This window comes from Hyla sarda, chromosome 3 (assembly GCF_029499605.1).
Source record: "Hyla sarda isolate aHylSar1 chromosome 3, aHylSar1.hap1, whole genome shotgun sequence".
In the NCBI taxonomy this organism is placed as follows: Eukaryota; Metazoa; Chordata; class Amphibia; order Anura; family Hylidae; genus Hyla; species Hyla sarda.
This window is the reverse complement of record NC_079191.1, coordinates 315,752,110-315,774,739: the sequence shown is the minus strand read 5'-3', so window position 1 is coordinate 315,774,739 and position 22,630 is coordinate 315,752,110. Positions and strand designations below refer to the sequence as shown.

The 22,630-nt window shown below is 43.3% G+C and overlaps 1 protein-coding gene across 4 annotated transcripts in view; it reads right to left on the bottom strand.

The window, feature by feature from the left end:
- The window catches only part of TRIM67 (tripartite motif containing 67), an 80,910-nt gene that overhangs the window by 11,940 nt on the left and 46,340 nt on the right, over window positions 1–22,630 (bottom strand). Inside the window, exons 5-8 of one of the 4 annotated variants that reach the window (XM_056567102.1) lie at window positions 14,867–15,026; window positions 9,760–9,917; window positions 2,117–2,255; window positions 70–373 (exon numbers count right to left, since the gene is read on the bottom strand). In XM_056567102.1, the coding sequence (XP_056423077.1) occupies window positions 70–373; window positions 2,117–2,255; window positions 9,760–9,917; window positions 14,867–15,026 (761 nt within the window). The remainder of the gene's footprint in view (window positions 1–69; window positions 374–2,116; window positions 2,256–9,759; window positions 9,918–14,866; window positions 15,027–22,630) is intronic. The other 3 variants (XM_056567104.1, XM_056567103.1, XM_056567105.1) reach the window with 3 other exon arrangements.

The following is a 22,630-nucleotide window of genomic DNA, read 5'->3' as shown; positions in this document are numbered from 1 at the left end:
TTATACAGAGAAGCCCTTTATGAACATCGTAATATTTGCTTCCTATATAACTTCTTAGTTACCACTTACCTGTTTGTATGAGAGTTGCAGTGCATGAACCAGCTCCGGTTATTATCCACATACATAGCCCAGGCCTTGTCATCTTTTCCCAGCATCATATCCTTTACTACATTAATTCTGGCAACACCAAAAGCTGGATCAGGGTGGTTGTCATATCTGTCAACCTGTACCTCCCAATAGTGAACTCCTTTTGAGAATGCAGCTGTTCCTAGAACCACTCTGTCATCATAACTGCTGCAGGATGCTGTCATGTTGTCATTGGATAACACAATATCCCGATGAGCAGTGTTTGCATCAAATGTGAAAAAGGCCACTGGAAGGAAACAGATCAATGTGATCATCAATGTGTCATCACTTCTGGAATAACTGACGTGCATGAAAATTAAAGGGGTAGTCCCAAATTTAAAAACAATCCCGTTGGGGAGATAGCTTTTTTTTTTTAACAAGTACAATTTACATGAAACACAACTCCCCATTCCCACCTCCCTCCCCCCACCCACTAAATGGTCCCAAGTCCACCACGAGTCCGAGTCCAGATACAAAGCAAAACTTGGAGAAAGAGAACAACGTGATATTGAGTGTGAAATATCAAAGAAATAATACCGTCCAAAAAGGCCATAGCAATAAAGTGGATAGCTTTTAGAGTTTGTAATACCCCTTTAAGTAAAATATCTAGTTTTACCGCAATACATTTATGAGGTTGAAAATATATTTGCATATCTGTATTAACTACATCATGTTATTTACCACAAATAAGTCATCATCTCATACAAGGACATTGCATTCTATCTTTTAGAGACTTACGGTATTCCAAATATTTTTCAGGCTTTCCCTGAAGGTTATATATATATATATATATATATATATATATATATATATATATATATATTTAGTTTGCTGTATGCACACTTAATAAATTCAATGTCCATTCTTAAATAGCATTTTTTTTCCATCTAAATATTCCAAATTGTGTGCTTATTAATTTCTAAACATATCTTTATGTACAGACATACTTCTATACACGGTATTTGAACTAGCGTATTAGGAAAATACATAAATTTTCAAACATATATTAATGTGTTTTGTCAAGAGACACATTTGAAGGGAATCTATCAGCTACATTTGCTGCTAAGAGTTGCAGACAATGTTAAATAGCTGTTAGGGTATAACATCAGACTGTACTATATCAATAAAATGTAAAATTGCCTTTTTATTTCTCAGACAAATATCAAGCTTGGCTTCCCTGTTCATTCACAGTCACTTCCCAGCCCCCTCCTGACTGACACATAGGGCTCTGTACTTCAGTCACAGAGGGCTGGAAGGAGGAAAGTGAGGAGGTGTCCCAGGCTGTGGTATTGGCGCATCATGGCCCCGCCTCCTTGACACTTGGCTAAGAAAGGTACAGCTTCCTTGTATACCCTAAAAGCTATCCAACAGTGTCTGCAGCTCTTTGCAGTAAATAGAGCCTACAGATTCCCTGTAAGTAAATAATAATGTAATATTATTTAATGGAAAACTGTCAGATATTTTCTCCCGCACTATCCACAGAAACTGATGGATAGTGCGGGAGACGCTGATTCCAATGAGCCCTACCTTGCCCGGATCCGCCAGGTAATTCGTCCACAATCGTAGTTTTATTATATGTGTAAATCTTGCTGTAACTGGCACGGGCAGGGCTTCTGCAGCTTAACTGGCACTGACGTCAGTGCCGCTTATGAATATTCACCCCCCTCACTCCAGTTCTCCCTCTCTTCGCCGCTCCTAACTGGAGGAAGAGGGGATGAATATTCATAAGCGGCACTGACGTCAGTGCCAGTTAAGCTGCAGAAGCCCCGTCCATGCCAGTTACAGCAAGATTTACACATAGAATAAAACTACAATTGTGGGCGAACGGCCGGGCGGATCCGGGCAAGGTAGGGCTCATTGGAATCAACGTCTCCCGCACTATCCATCAGTACCTGTGGATAGTGCGGGAGCAAACATGTGACAGTTTTCCTTTAAATGGATACCAATATGTAAAAACAGTACAAATTTGGAAATCATGAATTGTACCCACCATCAGATGTCTGGAGCACTACAGTTTTGCTGTAAGGCCCAAGGCCTGTTGAATTAAATGCTTTGACTCTAGCATTGTATGTGCTGTTGAAGTGAAGACCATCAATTGTGCATAAAGTCTCTTTTCCAACATAAACTTCCTGATGGCAGAAAAACAGATTTGTTATGACAGTGTATAAAAATTATACTAAATTAGTAAAATAGGGGATTTTAAAATGAAAATAGGTCTCCTTATATTCTTTTGCATCTAAGTCACGTTCCATGTTGTATGGGTTCTATAATCAGCTCTATTTTCCATATTCAAGATAGATATTAGTGTTTTACAAAAAAGTGGAATTTCATCTTGGTATAGCCAATCACATTGTATTAGCCATCAGAAAGTATGAAAATTATAATTGCTAACAGTTAATCAGATTTTCTCATTGCCGCCAAAACAGCATCTTAAGAGAAGGACTTCCTTGCTAGGATCTTGATATCAAAATAGGTGCCATCCCAGTGGATGAACAACACTCAACAGGAGGTGCATTAGTTTAATGTGTAATAGACATGAAGATACTAGCCCTCATTTACAAAGACTGGAGTGTCGGTTAGGTTTTTTTGTTCTCGTCTTTTATTCCCTTGTGATTTACTAATCTGTCGCCCAATTTCCCTTTCTTTCTGTCGCAGTTTTTTTTTCTGTCGCACAAAATGTATTCTGTGCGACAGAAAAAAGTCTCTGCAAATTCGGACAACATTAGTGCTTGTACTACTACCCCCATCATGGAACATTGTCTGTTCCATTTTGGGGTAGCAGTACAGGGGCTGAGGGACTGATCGCACCGGGTCTCACTTCTGAGACCCGATCCGATCAAAAGATATTAAGCAGGGGAGCGGGCGGCATGTTCCGATAACCTGCAATGTACTGTAAACTTTCATTTTTAAATTCCCCACCAGAAGCCCTGAATGGCCGGGACCGAGGAGCCAATCAGGGCTCCTGGCAGGGTTTTAATATAGAAGCGCTGTGGTGGGCAAAGATGTATAGAATCGCTGGTGGGGGGGGGGTATATATCTAGCCCCTCCAGCGTTTCTATATATATTTCCCCCTGCTGCGCTATATCAAACTTTGAGGCCGCTGCGCTTGAAAAAATGTACTGCCCCCCCAGCGATATTATATATCTATACTGACCCCCGCTGCGCATATACTGACCCCCGCTGCGCATTTTTATATATATACTGCCCCCCCCAGCTGCGCATATTAATCTTCATCTTCTCGCTCCCCTGGCTGCCAATGAATGAAAACTCTATTAGCGGGGGAGCGGAGGGCTGCTACCCGCTCTCGCTGCTAAGAGTTTGTCATTCATAGCAGGCAGCAGCTGCATATCATGCTGTGGGGGTCAGACATATGGATATCACATCATACATATACAAATGCCGGCTCACCGCTATGAATGACAAGTAAGCTATTGGCAGCAGCAGCGGAGCCTCCGCTCCCTGCACTGCTTTACTTGTCATTCATAGCAGTGAGCCCGCACCTGTATACATAGATGCTGTGAGGGTCAGACATATATCCATATGTCTGACCCCTACCGCGCATCTATATATACAGGTGCCGGCTCACTGCTATGAATGACAAGTAAAGCAGTGCAGGGAGGCTCGCGCTGCTGCTCCTAATAGCTTACTTGTCATTCATAGCGGTGAGCCGGCATTTGTATATGTATGATGTGAGGGTCAGACATATATCCATATGTCTGACCCCCACAGCATGATATGCAGCTGCTGCCCACTATGAATGACAAACTCTTAGCAGCGTGAGCGGGCAGCAGCCTTCTGCTCCCCCGCTAATAGAGTTTTCATTCATTGGCAGCCAGGGGAGGGAGAAGATGAAGATTAATATCCGCAGTTTGGGGGGGGGGGCAGTATATATATAAATATGCACAGTGGGGGTCAGTATATGGGCAGCGGGGGTCAGTATAGATATATAATATCACTGGGGGGGGGGGGCAGTACATTTATTCAAGCGCAGCGGCCACTAAGTTTGATATAGGGCAGCAGGGGGAAATATATATAGAAACGATGGACTGGCCAGATATATACCCCCCCCCCCAGCGATTCTATACATCTTTGCCCACCACAGCGCTTCTATATTAAAACCCTGCCAGGAGCCCTGATTTGCTCCTCGGTCCCGGCCATTCAGGGCTTCTGGTGGGGAATTTAAAAATGAAAGTTTACAGTACATTGCAGGGGATCGGAACATGCCGCCCGCTCCCCTGCTTAATAACTTTTGATCGGATCGGGTCTCAGAAGTTAGACCTGGTGCGATTAATCTCTCAGCCCCTGTACTACTACCCCCAACATGGAACAGACCCTGTTCCATGCTGGGGGTAGCAGGATTCACTCCGTTTTGAGTAATTTCCCGACAGCTCTGAGCTGTCGGCTTTCTGTGAAGCAAAACTCACAGGTTGCCCTGTGAGTTTTCTTCACACTCGGAGGGTTTTTTCTCTTTTTGTCGGGAAAAACGCCCCTTTTGTAGTTTTTTTTTTCACTCTGAGTGATTTTGATTTTGTCCAGTTGTGCGCCAGATTCTGGCGCAAATTCTGGCGCAGACAGAATTCTGGCGCAAAACCCAACAAAAAGTGTTGGGATTCGGTTAGTAAATGAGGGCCAATAATAATAATAATTATATAGGCAAACTTTATTCTCTTTGCACATGAACCAATACCAAACCAAATATGGGTAGAAAAAGGTAGCACTGCTGTGAGATTAGGAAAATCAAATGACAAGTTAGGGCCCTATTAGAGCCCGTCTGTAAATGAGTGCCAATTTCATAGACCGGTCACTCGTCTACAAAGCCTATTACAAGGACCGAGTATCAGGCCTGTTTGGTCAATAATCGCTCTGCGTAATGCTACTCTAAGTCATTATAACTTTTTTTTCCTTTTAAACAATAGCAATGTAAAATAGAAGAGAAGAAAATGTTTATGGTTGGTCTATTTCCTGAAAGACCTTGTGAGCAAAGAAAATGTGGAGAAGTCAAATACCACATACACCAGTGTTCTGGAGTCAAAAAGTCAAAATTTCTGCAAATGGAGCTCATCATATCAGTGGGGTTGGTGAAAAGTGGGTGGTGCTTCAAGAAAGGGGGCATTACCTCCCAAGCCGGCTGCATTTACTAAAATGTACGCCTGCAAGCCGATGTAAGTACATTAAAATCTAGATAATCAAGAAGAAAGTACAGGCAACTCACCACGTTGTAGTAACTTCGTGTTTATTACTGGGACATGCAGGTAAAGCGGCTCCACGCTACACCGGGATGCCGAACACTAGTGCGTTAACCGATGACAGCTGTTTCTTTCCTTTCAGGAACTTCAACAGATCGTTGACGATCTGTTGAAGTTCCTGAAAGGAAAGAAACAGCTGTCATCGGTTAACGCACTAGTGTTCGGCATCCCGGTGTGGCGTGGAGCCGCTTTACCTGCATGTCCCAGTAATAAACACGAAGTTACTACAACGTGGTGAGTTGCCTGTACTTTCTTCTTGATTATTTGGATTTGCATTCATCCTATCACTATCGCAGTACATGAGCACCACCGCATGAAGATACGCTGCTAGATTACGCACACAGACTGTTTAAGGGAGAATATATAGAGGGAGAGCAGTGCCAGCACTTCAATTTCTGTTGTGAAGTCTTGTCTACATTAAAATCTAGGCCAGCTCCTAGTTGACTTAAGATTTATTTTAACAATACACAGGCAACTACTTACATGTCAGATTTATTAAGGGGTGTGGACCTTTTAAAAAATCAGGTTAATCTAAAACTAGAAGGATTTTACTTAAGACTGGCATGTAAAATGCCATTCTTAGTAAATTCTCCCCAATCTTTTTTTTAAATTGTGACTGTCGAATCACCTTACCTTATCCCTCTCTCCCACCATCTTTTCTTGCTTATTTTTTCTCCATCCCCCGCTTTGTTCTTTTTTTTCCCCTTAGTTTTTTTCACATAAACAAAATGTTTCTTTGTGTGACATCCCCCCGCTATGCAAGTCTATGGGAGGGGGCGTGACAGCCGTCACGCCCCCTCCCATAGACTTGCATAGCGGGGGCGGGGGTGACGTCACACGGGGGCGGAGTCGTGATGTCACGATACTCCGGCCCCGTGGTCGCCACTAGGCTGTTTGTGAGTTGGCACCGTGGCATGCAGCTCAAACAGGTGGGTGGCGAATACAAGATTGCGGGGGTCCCCAGCGGCGGGAGGCCCCGCGGTGAGACATCTTATCCCCTATCCTTTGGATAGGGGTTAAGATGTCTCAGGGCCGAAGTACCCCTTTAATACTATGGACGGGGTCTACATTCAACATTCGCATTTGAAAATGTTGGCATAAAGTCCCCTTATTCTAAAAATAGCAAACAGTTGGTATTTATGGCTCTAGATACTGAAGGGACTGACCCAATTAGCTGAACTACATTTCATATTACTAATCCCATCATTATTTAACGGCTTTGTGATAGGAAAAGCTTAGCTGGAAACAATTTGAAAACAGACTTTTTAGAATGTAGAGTTGAAGAACAAATCCCTGTCACTTGTCGTGATCTGGATTAGCGATTGTTACTTGGCTGCTGCTTCAGAGGGAAACCTTCTTTGTGACTTACAAACACTCATTCTCAGGGAAAGCGGTATTATAAACCTAATTGGATTTTAAATGCTCTAGGAATAAAATTTGCTGACATAGATATTATTGTAGTAACTGCATAGTTTTTTTAAAGTTACCCTTTAAACAAGTAATTCTATACACTAATGCGTTTTATATTGTAATTGATTTTGAGGGAGTCATGCAGTTTTCTGCGCAGCAGCTCATACATGTTTAGGATGTTATATAGCACAACCAATCCTCATTGTCTTTGGAAAATTACATTAAAGAGGTACTCCGGTGGAAAACTATATATATATTTTTTTTTCAAATCAACTGGTTCCAGAAAGTTAAACAGATTTGTAAATTACTTATATTAAAAAAACTTAAAGGGGTTATCCAGGAAAAAACTTTTTTTTATACATCAACTGGCTCCAGAAAGTTAAACAGATTTGTAAATTACGTCTACTAAAAAATCTTAATCCTTTCAGTACTTATGAGCTTCTGAAGTTAAGGTTGTTCTTTTCTGTCTAAGTGCTCTCTGATGACATGTGTCTCGGGAAACACCCAGTTTAGAAGCAAATCCCCATAGCAAACCTCTTCTAAATTGGGCGTTTCCCGAGACACGCATCTTCAGAGATCACTTAGACAGAAAAGAACAACCTTAACTTCAGCAGCTCATAAGTACTGAAAAGATTAAGATTTTTTAATAGAAGTAATTTACAAATCTGTTTAACTTTCTGGAGCCAGTTGATATATATATAAAAAAAGTTTTTTCCTGGAATACCCCTTTAATTCCTCCCGTACTTATCAGCTGCTATATGTTCCAGAGAAAGTTGAGTTGTCCATATCAGGAACTGTCCAGAGTAGGAGCCAATCCCCATAGCAAACCTCTCCTGTTTTGAACAGTTCCTGACATAGACAGAGGTTTTAGCAGAGAGCACTGTGGTCAGAACTATGCAACTTTCTCTGAAATATACAACAGCTCATAAGTACTGGAAGGATTAACATTTTTAAATAGAAGTAATTTACAAATCTGTTTGACTTTCTGGCACCAGTTGATTTGAAAAAAAAAAAAAAAATGTTTTCCACCAGAGTACTCCATTAACATTGACATAATTATTGATATTTGCTATTAAAATAAAGATAGTAATAGTATTTTATGTATAGAGGCAAGGAGGAATCCATCAGGGGATTTCTGATGAGACTGCTGGAGTTCCAAGCTAGGTATCTTTCTTCAGATGTTTACTAAGAATAGAAAAAAAAAAACTGACATAAAGGGAAACAGAAAGCCCAAATAAATCTTAGACACCAGAAGGACTGTTCTAAGAATTTTTGCTGGTACATTTAGATAAATTAATCCTATCAGATTCATTTGTCTAAAACTTTTGACTTGAGTCACAGTATCATGATAGAAGTCTATGTTTTCAAATACTGGTGACCATACCTATACTGTCAAAAAGAGACGCTGAAGGATGTGTAGTCTGAAATGTTGCTGATATGCCCATAGACTTGGATGGGTCAAATGTAGTCTACTTGTGACAATGTTCAGTCCATTTCCTGATCATATATGTTTTCTGGGACTCTAAAATGTGGCCTTTATAAGCGACTTTGTAATGACCTGCATGTCTCCTTGCTGCTATGGGTGGTAGAATAATTTACACATTGCTTGGGACAGAAGATGTCCCTTTTCCTGCTCCCAACGTCATCAACTACTGTCATCAGTGTAACCGTGCTTACTACTATCATCCACTACTGTCATCAGTGTCACCACACTTATCTGTTGCTACAGGTGTGTAGTGCGGGTGACACTGATGACAACCATACTTACATGTCCCCGTTTTGTGGTACCACTGTCCCGCTATCTTGCTCTGTATCTTCTGTACTGGCGGCGGGCTTGGGGCATGGGCAGAGCTTCCTGATGTCACTGCTGCTGTTCCTCTGCTCTGATTAGTTTTTTTTTTTGCCTTCCTCTGGATCAACTCAACTCAGTAGGGACTTATTAGGGATATGGGCTGAACTTAATGGACTCTGGTCTTTTTTCAATCTTACGAACTATGTTATTATGTAAAATTCTGAATTGAAGTCAAATAACAGTCTTTAGATGTCTTAGCCTTATCAGTCTGATAAACTTTGATAAATCTGTCGAATATGAAGTCTGTCTTCTTGCACTGGCAAGAAGTAGCCAGTTTTAGTAAATCTGGGCCGGTGTGTCTATTAATACATAAACAGCAGTTATTTGAATGGTACAGCTGTTACTGCAGAATGGGAATGTGTGGTTGCCAGCTGTCAGGAACCACAAAACCAGATAGAGACAGCCAGGGATCTGGAGCTGAAGTTGGTATTCGGTAGCAGCCAAAGTCTGGTTACTAGTAATCAGCATAGTCCAAAACCAGAGTCAGGAATGAGAGTGAATGTCAGCCATTCCTGGGTCATACAATGAATCAGTCAGGAATAACAGAAACACACTTGGAGATCAGAGACAATACAAGAGCATAGGCAGTCTGAACTGCTGCAGCTCAAATAGCCAGGGCCCAGCAGGGAAGGGGCTGGCTGATTACCTAGGGAAACAAAGAGCTGCTTGTAAATATCAGCTGAGCTGTTTTGCTAAGAGGCAAGTAGTGGTGCAGAGGAAGGATGAGAACCCTGATACCATTAGTTTGTCTTGGTGGTATCATCTGATTGCTGAGGGTTTCAGCATTCAGCTAATCCCTAGGTTGAGAAGAGGATATCTATTTGAGCCCCCGCTTTAAAAAAAAACTTCCTATAATCACAGTGTTTCATTATTTTCATACACTGTTTTCTAAGATGCTCTCAAAAACAGTAAACTAAACACAATGAATAGGACCATGCTGCGGTTTAGGGAAAAAAAAACATTAATTATGTGTCCTAAGGAATCTATATTTCTAAATATAAAAGACCTTATGATATGCTTTGTTACACCAGTTGACATGCCCCCCATCACCTATTAGCACTAGCAATAAAAAACAAACCATTTAGTAGTCTTTGTAAAATACATAGTAAATATTTCCTTCCTTACCCTAAACGGGCCACCATCTCCATCATCTAGTTCCAATATATATCCTTCCACAGGGTTGTGAGCAAATGGTGGCATTCTCCAAGCCAGAGTAACGCTATTATTTCGCGTGCAGCACTTCTCCAACTGCAGCAGGGGTACAGGGGGCACTGTAACAGGAACTGATAACAGATTAGTGTAACTCTGCCCTTCCTCCTTAAAGTGAATCTGTCAGCTCATATTTATGTTATGAACTGAAGACACCATCAGTTGACAGGATGACTATAACATACATCCCTTTGCTAGTGTTGATGGGTTTGCCACAACTTAAAAAACTATGATTTTCAACTTGTGCTCAAGTGTCAAAGAGGCAGGGCTGAGTTCAGTGGCGTTGCGACCGGGGTGCGGGGGGTGCGGGCCGCACCGGTTGACACCATCCTGATGGGGTGACACCAGGTACGCTGCCGGTCCTCAGTTGCACTGCCTGTCTCCGTACTAGCAGCACCCCCCCCGGCCCCCACTTGCGCTGTCTCTGTAATAGCATCCCCCCGGTCCTCACTTGTTGCTCCTCCGTACTAGCACCCCGCCCCCTGCACAGTGAACCGGCCTGCGCCCCCATGTCTTCTGTTGCGCCGGTCCGATGTCCCTCCGCAGGGCCGGCGCAGGAGGACGTGACGTCACTCGCAGAGCGCCCGGAGAGAAGGAGCCCCGCTGGATGGATGGGTGAGTGAGTGTGTGTCTGTGTGTGTCTCTCTGTGAGTGTGTGTCTCTCTGTGAGTGTGTGTCTCTCTGACTGTGTGTGTGTGTGTGTCTCTCTCTCTATCTGTGTGTCTGTGTGTGTGTGTGTGTGTTTTTTTTATTGTGTGGGGGGAGGGGGGGTTTGTTTGAACCAGCGATCTAATGTGGGGAGACTTTGACCTATTGTGGGGAACATGCAAGGGAACCTGCGGCCTAATGTGGGGAATCTATGCTACATAATGTGGAGACACTGCTACCTAATGTTGGAAAACTGCTACCTAATGTGTGAAGGCTTCTACATAATGTGGGAAAACTGCTACCTAATGTGGGGAAACTGCTACCTAATGTGTGGAATCTATGCTACCTAATGTGTGAAATCTGTGCTACCTAATGTGGGGAAATTGCTACCTAATGTGGGGTAACTGGTACCAAATGTGGGGAATCTATGCTACCTAATGTGGGGAAACTGCTACCTACCTAATGTGGGGGAACTGCTACCTACCTAATGTGGGGGAACTGCTACCTACCTTAAGTGGGGGAACTGCTGCCTACCTAATGCTCCCCCCCTGGCAGTAGCACCCTCATCATCCACCAGCAAACCCCCCCAGCAGCAGCACTTCCATCAGCAGATCCTGATGGTGGATGATGGGGGTGCTCCTGCCAGGAGGATGATCCTGCCGATGGATGATGGGGGTGATACTGCCAGGGGGGATGGCCAGTAGCACCCTCATCATCCTCCAGCAACACCTCCCCAGTACTAGCACCCCCATCATCCACTAGCAACACCACCAGATTTATATTCAGAGGGTACAGTATGTGGCAGATTTATATTCAGAGGGTACCGTGTGTGGCGGTATATTCAGAGGGTACCATACGTGGCAGATTTATATTCAGAGGGTACAGTATGTGTTGGTATTATACTCAGAATGTACAGTGTGTGGTAGTATTATATTCAGTGGGTACGGTGTATGGAAGGTTTATAATCAAAGAGTATAGTGTATAGTAGTATTATATTTAGAGGATACAGTGTCTGGCAGGTTTATAATACTTGTTTTCATATAGAGGTTGAGAATGCGCTGACATAGTAAGGAGACGTCTGGGCGTCACATTCTGCAGAGAGAAGTTTTAGCTGGAACAAGTCCTGGCGGTATGTACCATCTGAATTAGATAAGGAAAGACTATAGAGAAGACGTCACCTATAGTCACTGATATCATTGTACATTCTTCTCACTATAGAGAAGACGTCACCTGTAGTCACTGATATCATTGTGTATTCTCCTCACTATAGAGAAGACGTCACCTGTAGTCACTGATATCATTGCGTATTCTCCTCACTATGTCCTATCAGAGCTGTAGTCGCTTGTCAGTTCTACAGTTATGATGAGTGAAACTACAACTCCCAGCATAACCTCACCACTGCATAAAGGGGTACTCTACTGGAAAAAAAATTTTTTATCAACTGGTGCTGCAAAGTTAAACAGATTTATAAATTACTTCTACTTAAAAATCTTAATCCTTCCAGTACTTATTAGCTGCTGTATAAGTGATTCACAGGAAGTTCTTTTCTTTTTTAAATTTATTTTCTGTCTGACCACAGTGCTCTGTGCTGACACCTCTGTCCATGTCAAGAACTGTCCATAGTAGGAGCAAATCCCCATTGCAAACCTCTCCTGCTCTGGATAGTTCCTAACATGGACAGACAGAGCACTGTGGACAGACTGGAAAGAACTACACAACTTCCTGTGGAGAATACAACAGCTTATAATTACTGTAAGGATTAAGATTTTAAATAGAATTAATTTAAAAATCTGTTTAACTTTCTGGCACCAGTTGATATAAAGGTGAATGTTTTCCAGTGGAGTACCCCTTTAAGTAATTCTGGGAGCTGTATATTTAAATGGTGAAAACTTCTTTAACACTTTCCCATTCTGTGGCAACTGGTATATCTGATTATTATACTGGAATTTATAACAATGCGCTACAACAGTGGTGTCTGTCACAACAGGCTAAAAACTTACTGAGGGGGGGAAGGTATGGGGTGACACCATTTTCTACCGCACCGGGTGACACCAACCTTAGCAACGCCACTGGCTGAGCTGCTTAAGTGCTGCTGCATCGCTTGCCTCTGTGTCTTCCTCCATGTCTTTGTTGATGGATTTACAGGCTCCAAGCCCAGTCTTCAAATCCCATGTGGTACATTGGCACGTAAGCAGCTCAGCTGGCAAGTCCATCAACACTAACAAAGGACATTTTTCATATGTTTGTCCTGTCACCTATCTGATTGTATCTGCAGCTCATATCATAAATGCTGAAAGATTCAGTGGTGTGTAGATATAGTAACATGGCTAGATTGGAGGAAAAATTAGAATGACATTGATGGATAATTTTCTTCACCAGATGACTTTTGATCATGCTACATGGTAAGTAATGGAAACGTGTGTGTGTGTATATATATATATATATATATATATATATATATATATATATATATACGGTATATATATATATATATATATATATATATATATATATATATATATATATATATATATATATATATATATATACACACACACACACACACACACGTATACACAAACAGCAATTTCCCTGACAACCTAATATTTCTATCACACTTTCAGTCCTGTATTGAAGTAAAGTCGGTTTTACATTACCATCCTTGAGCCACACAGGCTAATATACTAAGAATTTGGATTACCAAAAATGCTGCAGTTTCAATGTGACCAGAATTAAAAAAAATTCTAAATGGTCTCCTAAAGATTTAAATTGTTTGTATGTCATTTACTGACCGTACCTCTCACTATTATCCCAAATGTGGTTACATAGTTGAGACAATGTTCATACTACGTTCGTGCCCCCGTTAGTTGTATCTATCAACATCTCGCCAAAAACAGGATTTTGAGCCTATACTGTTATAGGTGCAGCGGATCGAAATTATATGGCCTGGTGACTCAGTTCGGGTCCTATGCGCTATTTTTTAAAACGCCGGCTCCTGCACTTTTGAAATAGCGCATACATCCTGAACAAAGTCCAGGTGACTCAATCCAGCCATGGAGATCAACTGGGTCTGCTACTCACTGTAACAGTAGACGTCAGCAACCCATGTTCGGCAGGATGCTGAGGACCAGACTAAGTGGGGCACGAGTGTAATATGACCCAACCTTCACAGTTGGAGCTCTTTAAATAAATCTGACAGACTTTAGCAAGAAAAGTGTCTATGATCCATCTCATGATCCAACTGCGGACCAATATATGGAGGGTTGTTTTAACCAATTCACCAAAAGATCACCGAGGTGATCCACTAATTCCCTATATTTCCCATATACTTGTTAAAAGGTGTAATCTTTATTAATTCAGAACACCAATAAAAAAAGGGGGTTAAAAATTGCAGTGTATCTCTCCTCCCGTATTGATAGTAGTTGTCTGTGCCAACCAGGCATCACCTATTATCTACCTGTGTGTACCTGCAGTGTACACACGGTTGTTGGGGGAGTCTGCACTGTATATTAAAAACCTATCCTATGCCCCCCTCAAAAGGCTAGTAAAAAACAAAAATGTTGGAGCCATCCACAGGGATTAGGGCAAAGCAATGACGGAATAGCCAGTGGATCACTAGGAATTGCTCCCTCCACTTATTATTTCTTTGATCAGCAAGTAACGAAGCACCAGAGCTAAACATGTACTAAACTTTGGGTAACATTGGTTACTTAGTCAGCAAATATATATTTTTTTACTTTGGAAAAAAGTTGCCGATATATATATATATATATATATATATATATATATATATATATATATATATATATATATATATATATATATATATATTATTTTTATTACCATATTACCATACAATTAGTACTGTCAGTGAATAATGGCGAACTGTTAGGTAGCAGCTTTCTCAGTTAGTTTTTTTTTTCTGTGCTTTGTAAAAAAAAAAAAAACCAGGAAACAACAAAAAGCATAAAAAAATTGTTGTTGGATTTTCTGACTATGTTAGTTAAAGGTAGAACTTCCCTTGAACATCTGAATCTACAGACAGAGTGACATAAATCCTACCAGTTTCAGCTTTCCCAGTTAAAAGTAAAGATTTGAGTGCTTCCCGTCTTCTGAAGATGGTAATATTTGAAGTTAGGAGTTAACAAGGAAAAAAAATATCAGTTCACACAAGATCTATATATAGTAAAATGTCAGTAAAGTTCTCTGAGCCTCCGTTTAACATGTCAATCATTTGATATCTTCATCTCACCCAAACATCTCGGCAGTCATGCACCTGTGTTCAGGAAATGATAACAATCTCCCGCCACAGGTTCCCACATTCTCGCTCATACACCGTAAAAACGCACAAGGCAAATAAGAACTGGGAGCTCACCCTTACATTTCATCTGAATAAAATCCAGCTGGTGAATGGCCTGTAACAAAGGGTCGCTGTCCAATGTGAGGTCAAATTCAGGAGAGACTTTTGGTTCCAGTGCTCCTTTAACCCACTGCTCTTGGGAGCCTTGAACGCGCTTTATCAAAGCATCTGAAATCTTTACAAGAGATAAGGTAGAATTAAACCAATACTCAATGTCACCACAGTTATTGAGATATATAATAGGAAACCTGCATATTGGCAAAATATTGATGTGAATTGAAGTGAATTTCCACTGACTTGCTCACCTTTACTGAATTTGATGCCTGAAAATATCTTACTAGTTATGACATGAAGAAATCAAAGCCCCTGGGTATGTTTACATAGTGTATACACTGGAGATTTTCCATGGCAGATTTGCATGTGGAAAATCCACATAATGTTACAGTAGCAGCAATACGGATAAAGTTTTTGGCAGGGTTAACATGTATTTCAGTGGCCATTTTTAAGCATGTTATCCACATGTTGCTTTAAAGGGGTAGTCCAGTGGTGAAAAACTTATCCCCTATCCTAAGGATAGGGGATAAGTTTGAGATCACGGGGGGGTCCGACCGCTGGGGTCCCCTGCAATCTCTCTGTACGGGGGTCAGGCTCTCCGGCCAGATAGCGGGTGTCGACCTCCGCACGAAGCGGCGGCCGACACGCCCCCTCAATACATCTCTGTGGCAGAGCCGGAGATTGCCGAAGGAAGGCAGCGCTTCGGCTCTGCCATAGAGTTGTATTGAGGGGGCGTTTCGGACGCAGCTTCGTGCGGAGGTCGACACGCCCCCTTCCCGCAGGCTGTCGGGGCTCCGTACAGGAGATCGCAGGGGGCCCCAGCGGTCGGACCCCCCGCAATCTCAAACTTATCCCCTATCCTTAGGATAGGGGATAAGTTGTTCACCACTGGGTTCACCACTGGACTACTCCTTTAAATAAAATCTGGTATGGATTTCAAATCAAGCGCGTGAGGATTTGTTGTGGATTTTGTCCATTGACTTCAGAGGAAAAGAAACTCTAACACAAATCTTTGTCCAAATTTTTTTTTTAATGTTTCTGTTTCAGTGGAATTCATGCAATGATAGCAGCAGCACCTATGTAAAGACCCTTGTATTAGTTTTTCTGCCTTTACTGAGTTCCTCCCCCTCCTCTATACATAACATGATTTGTTATATTAAAATATGCCAAACAAAAAAACATAGGTACCAAAACCCATCATAAAAAATACACAGCAAAAGGAATGCCGATAAATTAAATACATGTAACATCCAAAAGAAAAGCTGGCGTTTTTACCAGTATTTTGTAAGCCATAAGAGCCCACATAAATATGTGTAAAGGAGACTTGCAATACAAATCCTGACTTCATATTGATGGTGATTTGGAACAGGCCCGTATTTGCCCCTATGTCTCTGAGGGTCTGTGCCTAGGGCAGCATTACTGAGGGGAGAAGCACCTAAAGGGGTATTCCAACATCAGGTACAAAATATTGCTTTGCTTACCTGTCTTCCCCAGTTCTGAAACCACCCAAAATCCAGGTGTTAGTGTTAGTTGTTAGTGAGGCTTTAATTCTGTACTTCCTGGTTGAGCAGTTGCTCAGTACTACAATTCCTAGAATAGGGTAGTCCTCCAGGGTAGTCCTCCTACCCTGCCTATTTCTCTCCCACAACATTTCTGCCAGTTCCTCGTTCAGAGCTGTTGCAGAAAATCTCATGTCACAGAAGACTATTGCACAATCAGTGAGGTTGAGCAGTGGCACACTGTAAACACACTGCATTCTTCCCTAAATATAACATAGTAACATAGTTAAAAAAAAAAAAAAAACCTACATCAAGTTTAACCTATAACCCTACTATGTTGAGCCAGAGGAAGGCAAAAAACTCTGCCTGATGCTAATTGTCCCACAACAAAAAATTCCTTCCTGACTCTAATATGGAGTGTAAATTCCTGTAAAAATCTCAATATCAAAATAAATCCCTGGTTACCAATAAATATATATATGTATTAATTAATGTGACAATTAGATAGGGATATAGGCTATAAGGAGTGGTCAGAGGTGGTGACATCACTCAGGGGGCAGGGCTGGAGCTCAGGGACAAGATCCAGCCACAACTCCTGACAATGATGCATTGTCTTGAAAGAGCCAAGGTGCCAAGGAGACAACATCCCATTGAAAATGAAAGATCTCCACAACTTCCTGTCAAGGAATGAACAACACAATAAGGATGAATAACACAAAATTTATAAAACCGGAATACCCCTTTAAGTGGATAAAACAATTCTAAATAAAGTTGATGTAGGTTGCAGCCCCCTTTGGTTGAATCCCCATGGGTCAGAATTTCTGTAATATTTAGCTGCAGATTTGCACCCAAATCCACTCTTTATGTTGTGGATTTGTGATCAATTTCGCCACATTTCTGTATAGAAATGAGACCCACTGTAATTCTGCAACAAAATTTATTTTCAGCTGCATATTTGTGACTGATATGCATGATAATAGTGCTGGGCGATATGGCCTAAAATTAATATCACAGTATTTTTTTTTTACTATCGCGGTATCACGGTATTACCGCCATAACCCCCCACCCCCACCCCGGGGTCCCTGTGCCCACTAGCGGTATCAAATGTGCCCCCCACGAGCGCTACCATCACCGCTAACGGGGTCCCTGTGCCCACTAGCGGTGTCAAATGTGCCCCCCCCCGCGAGCGCTACCATCACCGCTAGCGGGGTCCCTGTGCCCACTAGCGGTGTCAAATGTGCCCTACCGCGAGTGCTACCATCACCGCTGGCGGGGTCCCTGTGCCCACTAGTGGTGTCACAAGAATTGCGAGCGCGGCTCTGTTCCCCGTTCCTGTCAGCTCTTAGGGTACGGGAACAGATTTAAAAGCCTTGCGCGCAGTTAACGTAGTACTGCGCAAATAGCGTAGGGCTGACAGGGACGGGGAACAGAGCCACGCTCGGAATTCTTGTGACAACGCTAGTGGGCACAGGGACCCCGCTAGCGGTGATGGTAGCGCTCGCGGGGGGGGGGAACATTTGACACCGCTAGTGGGCACAGGGACCCCGCTAGCGGTGATGATAGCGCTCGCGGGGGGCACATTTGACACTGCTAGTGTGCACAGAGACCCCGCTAGCGGTGGGGATTGATCGTCCTCGCAGGGACACAGTAAATGGATTAGCCGCGCTGGGCTCTACAATTCATCCGGAGGGTGGGGGAGGGGCCCGACCGGTATAGCGGTATGGGCAAAAATCCATACCGTGGGAGAAAAAAAAAAACGGTATCCGGTTCATACCGGTATACCGCCCAGCACTAATGTGGAATGACCCTAATGAGATGTATTCAGTCCGAGTACCTAGGGCAGCACCAGCTGGAAATATGCCTACTTTTTATACATACTAGTACACAATCACAGCTCAGTTTTTATTTGTCAAAATACTCTAAGAAAAAAGAACTACTATAATGGAATTGGTTGTTATGACATTTTAATGAGTAAATCTCACTGTTTTAGTACGGAATTAAAAAAATAAAAAAGGAATTCCCAGGTAGTCAACATAGTGCAGCAGCCTCAGGCTTTGGTCACTAGCTTCAACCAAATGGACTAAAATGGTTGTCTGGACTAAAATCATTGCATTACCAAGAATGAAGTGTACACCGGGCAAATTTGTGCCATAATATGAACGCTGAGGGTTTAAGATCCACAATTTTATTTTTTACCGAACTGTAAAGTTTTAAAATAGTTAAATTGTCTATGCAAAATCTATAACAAATCTTCCACCATCTTCCATCTTAAAGTGACCTTAGACAACACAGCACTCAAGTACTGAAGCCAACTGTGGATTTCTGAATTAACATTTTTCACAAGTGTTCAGTTTTATCCTGACAACTACTCTTAACTTGCTTCAAAAATGTTAATGGGATTGAGGGGATCAATCCACTTAAGTTCCACTGTCTTACAAATCCTTTTCTCACACTATGACCTGACGTGTCCCTTTTGTATGTCTCAGGCTTATGAAATTGAGATGATACTAATCGTGATACTGTACATATCCTGTATTGAATCTGATATTTACCTACCTGGTACATGTGACTGTAATATCTACTTTCCTGGTACATGTGACTGTCTATCTACTTTCCTGATACATGTGACTGTCTATCTACTTTCCTGGTACATGTGGCTGTCTATCTACTTTCCTGATACATGTGACTGTCTATCTGCTTTCCTGATACATGTGACTGTCTATCTACTTTCCTGGTACGTGTGACTGTCTATCTACTTTCCTGGTACATGTGACTGTCTATCTACTTTCCTGATACATGTGACTGTCTATCTACTTTTCTGGTACATGTGGCTGTCTACAGCTCAGAGTGTATAATTCTATGGTGGTGTTTGGAGCAATGCAACACGGTCTCTAGATGCATAGACTGTGAACCTGCAAAGGTGCTGATGGAAGGTATGAAATCCTACAACCTGACAGCAAACTGAAAGACAACAGAATATTAAATGAATAGCTGGAAGTTGTCACGATTCGGCTGGCTGGAGGTGGATCCTCTGTGCCAGAGAGGGATTGGCGTGGACCGTGTCGGTGGACCGGTTCTAAGTTGCTACTGGTATTCACCAGAGCCCACCGCAAAGCGGGATGGTCTTGCAGCGGCGGTAGCAACCAGGTCGTATCCACCGGCAACGGCTCAACCTCTTTGACTGCTGAGATAAGCGGAGTAGGGAGTAGACAAGAGCAAGGTCGGACGTAGCAGAAGGTCAGGGCAGGCAGCAAGGATCGTAGTCAGGGGCAACGGCAGGAGGTCTGGAACACAGGCTAGGAACACACAAGGAAACGCTTTCACTGGCACAATGGCAACAAGATCCGGCGAGGGAGTGCAGGGGAAGTGAGGTATAAGTAGGGAGTGCACAGGTGATGATACTGATTAGGCCTGCTGCGCCAATCAGTGGCGCAGTGGCCCTTTAAATTGCAGAGACCCGGCACGCGCGCGCCCTAAGGAGCGGGGCCGCGCGCGCCGGGACAACACAGACGGGGAACGGGTCAGGTACGGGAGCTGGGATGCGCATCGCGAGCGGGCGCATCCCGCGTTGCGAATCGCATCCCGGCTGGGAGTAATATCGCAGCGTACCCGGTCAGCAGGTCTGACCGGGGCGCTGCGAATGAGAGGATGCTGCGAGCGCTCCGGGGAGGAGCGGGGACCCGGAGCGCTCGGCGTAACAGTACCCCCCCCCCTTGGGTCTCCCCCTCTTCTTGGAGCCTAAGAACCTGAGGATAAGACTTTTGTCTAGGATGTTGTCCTCAGGTTCCCAAGATCTCTCCTCTGGGCCACAATTCTCCCAGTCAACCAAGAAGAATCTTTTACCTCTGACTGTCTTGGATGCTAGAATCTCCTTCACCGAGAAGACTTCAGACGAACCGGAGACAGGAGTGGGAGAAACAACTTTGGGAGAGAAGCGGTTAAGGATGAGTGGTTTAAGGAGAGAGACATGGAAGGCATTGGGAATACGGAGAGAAGGAGGAAGAAGGAGTTTGTAAGAGACAGGGTTGACCTGGCAAAAGATTTTGAAAGGACCAAGATAGCGTGGTCCTAGTTTATAACTGGGGACACGAAAGCGGACATACTTAGCGGAGAGCCATACCTTGTCTCCGGGAGCAAAAATGGGGGGAGTTCTTCTTTTTTTATCAGCAAATTTTTTCATCCGGGATGAAGCCTGTAAAAGAGAATTTTGGGTTTCTTTCCATATGGTGGAAAGATCTCGAGTCACTTCATCAACAGCGGGCAAACCAGAGGGCATGGGAGTGGGGAGGGGAGGAAGAGGGTGACGGCCGTACACCACGAAAAATGGGGATTTAGCAGAAGATTCGGAGACTCTGAAGTTGTATGAGAATTCGGCCCATGGTAGAAGATCTGCCCAGTCATCCTGGCGGGAGGAAACAAAATGTCGTAAATAGTCACCCAGGACCTGATTAATTCTTTCTACTTGCCCATTGGATTGGGGATGATAAGAAGAAGAGAAGTTTAATTTGATCTTGAGCTGCTTACAGAGGGCCCTCCAGAATTTAGACACAAATTGGACGCCTCTATCCGAGACGATATGCGTGGGCAAACCGTGAAGGCGTAAAATGTGTATAAAAAATTGCTTTGCCAACTGAGGCGCTGAAGGAAGGCCTGGAAGAGGGATAAAATGTGCCATCTTGGAAAATCGATCAACGACCACCCAAACAACTGTGTTGCCACGGGATAAGGGCAAGTCAGTAATAAAGTCCATACCAATCTGTGACCCAGGTTGTTCAGGAACAGGCAGAGGATGAAGGAGACCAGCAGGCTTCTGGCGAGGAGTCTTATCCTGTGCACAGACAGTACAAGCCCGCACGAAATCAACAACATCAGTCTCCAGAGTAGGCCACCAATAAAATCGAGAGATGAGTTGAAAGGACTTTTTGATGCCCGCATGGCCTGCGAGGTGGGAGGAGTGTCCCCACTTGAGAATCCCGAGGCGCTGGCGTGGAGAAACGAAGGTCTTCCCTGGAGGAGTTTGTCTGATGGAAGCTGGAGAAGTGGAGATCAGACAGTCCGGAGGAATGATGTGTTGCGGAGAGGCTTCCACTTCAGAGGCATCTGGAGAACGATAGAGGGCATCGGCCCTAATGTTCTTGTCAGCAGGGCGAAAATGGATTTCAAAGTTAAAACGGGCAAAGAACAACGACCACCTAGCCTGGCGAGGGTTCAGTCGTGGGGCAGACTGGAGATAAGAGAGATTCTTGTGATCAGTGTATATAATAACTGGATATTTGGATCCCACCAGCAGGTGCCTCCATTCCTCAAGCGCCAATTTTATGGCCAGTAATTCTCGATCACCAATGGAATAGTTTTTCTTCGCCGGAGAGAAGGTCCTAGAAAAAAACCCACAAGTAACAGCATGCCCGGAAGAATTTTTTTGTAGAAGAACTGCTCCAGCTCCCACTGAGGAGGCGTCTACCTCCAATAAGAAGGGTTTAGATGGGTCAGGTCTGGAGAGTACGGAAGCAGAAGAAAAGGCAGACTTGAGATGTTTAAATGCGTCTTCCGCTTGAGGAGACCAGGACTTAGGATTGACATTTTTCTTGGTTAGAGCCACGATAGGAGCCACAATAGTGGAAAAGTGTGGAATAAATTGTCTGTAATAATTGGCGAACCCCAAAAAACGTTGGATAGAACGGAGTCCGGAGGGGCGTGGCCAATCTAATACGGCAGATAGTTTATCTGGGTCCATTTGTAGTCCCTGGCCAGAGACTAAGTATCCTAGGAAAGGAAGAGACTGACATTCAAAGAGACATTTTTCCATTTTGGCATAAAGTTGATTGTCCCGAAGTCTCTGAAGAACCATGCGGACATGCTGGCGGTGTTCTTCTAAGTTGGCAGAAAAAATCAGAATATCGTCCAGGTAAACCACAACACAGGTATATAGAAGATCACGAAAAATTTCATTAACAAAGTCTTGGAAGATGGCAGGGGCGTTGCACAGGCCAAAGGGCATGACCAGATACTCAAAGTGTCCATCTCTGGTGTTAAATGCAGTCTTCCATTCGTCCCCCTCCCTGATGCGGATGAGATTATAAGCACCTCTTAAGTCCAGCTTGGTAAAGATGTGGGCGCCTCGTAGGTGGTCAAAGAGTTCCGAGATAAGAGGTAAGGGGTAGCGTTTTTTTACCGTGATTTTATTAAGTCCGCGGTAATCAATGCAAGGGTGTAGGAAGCCATTTTT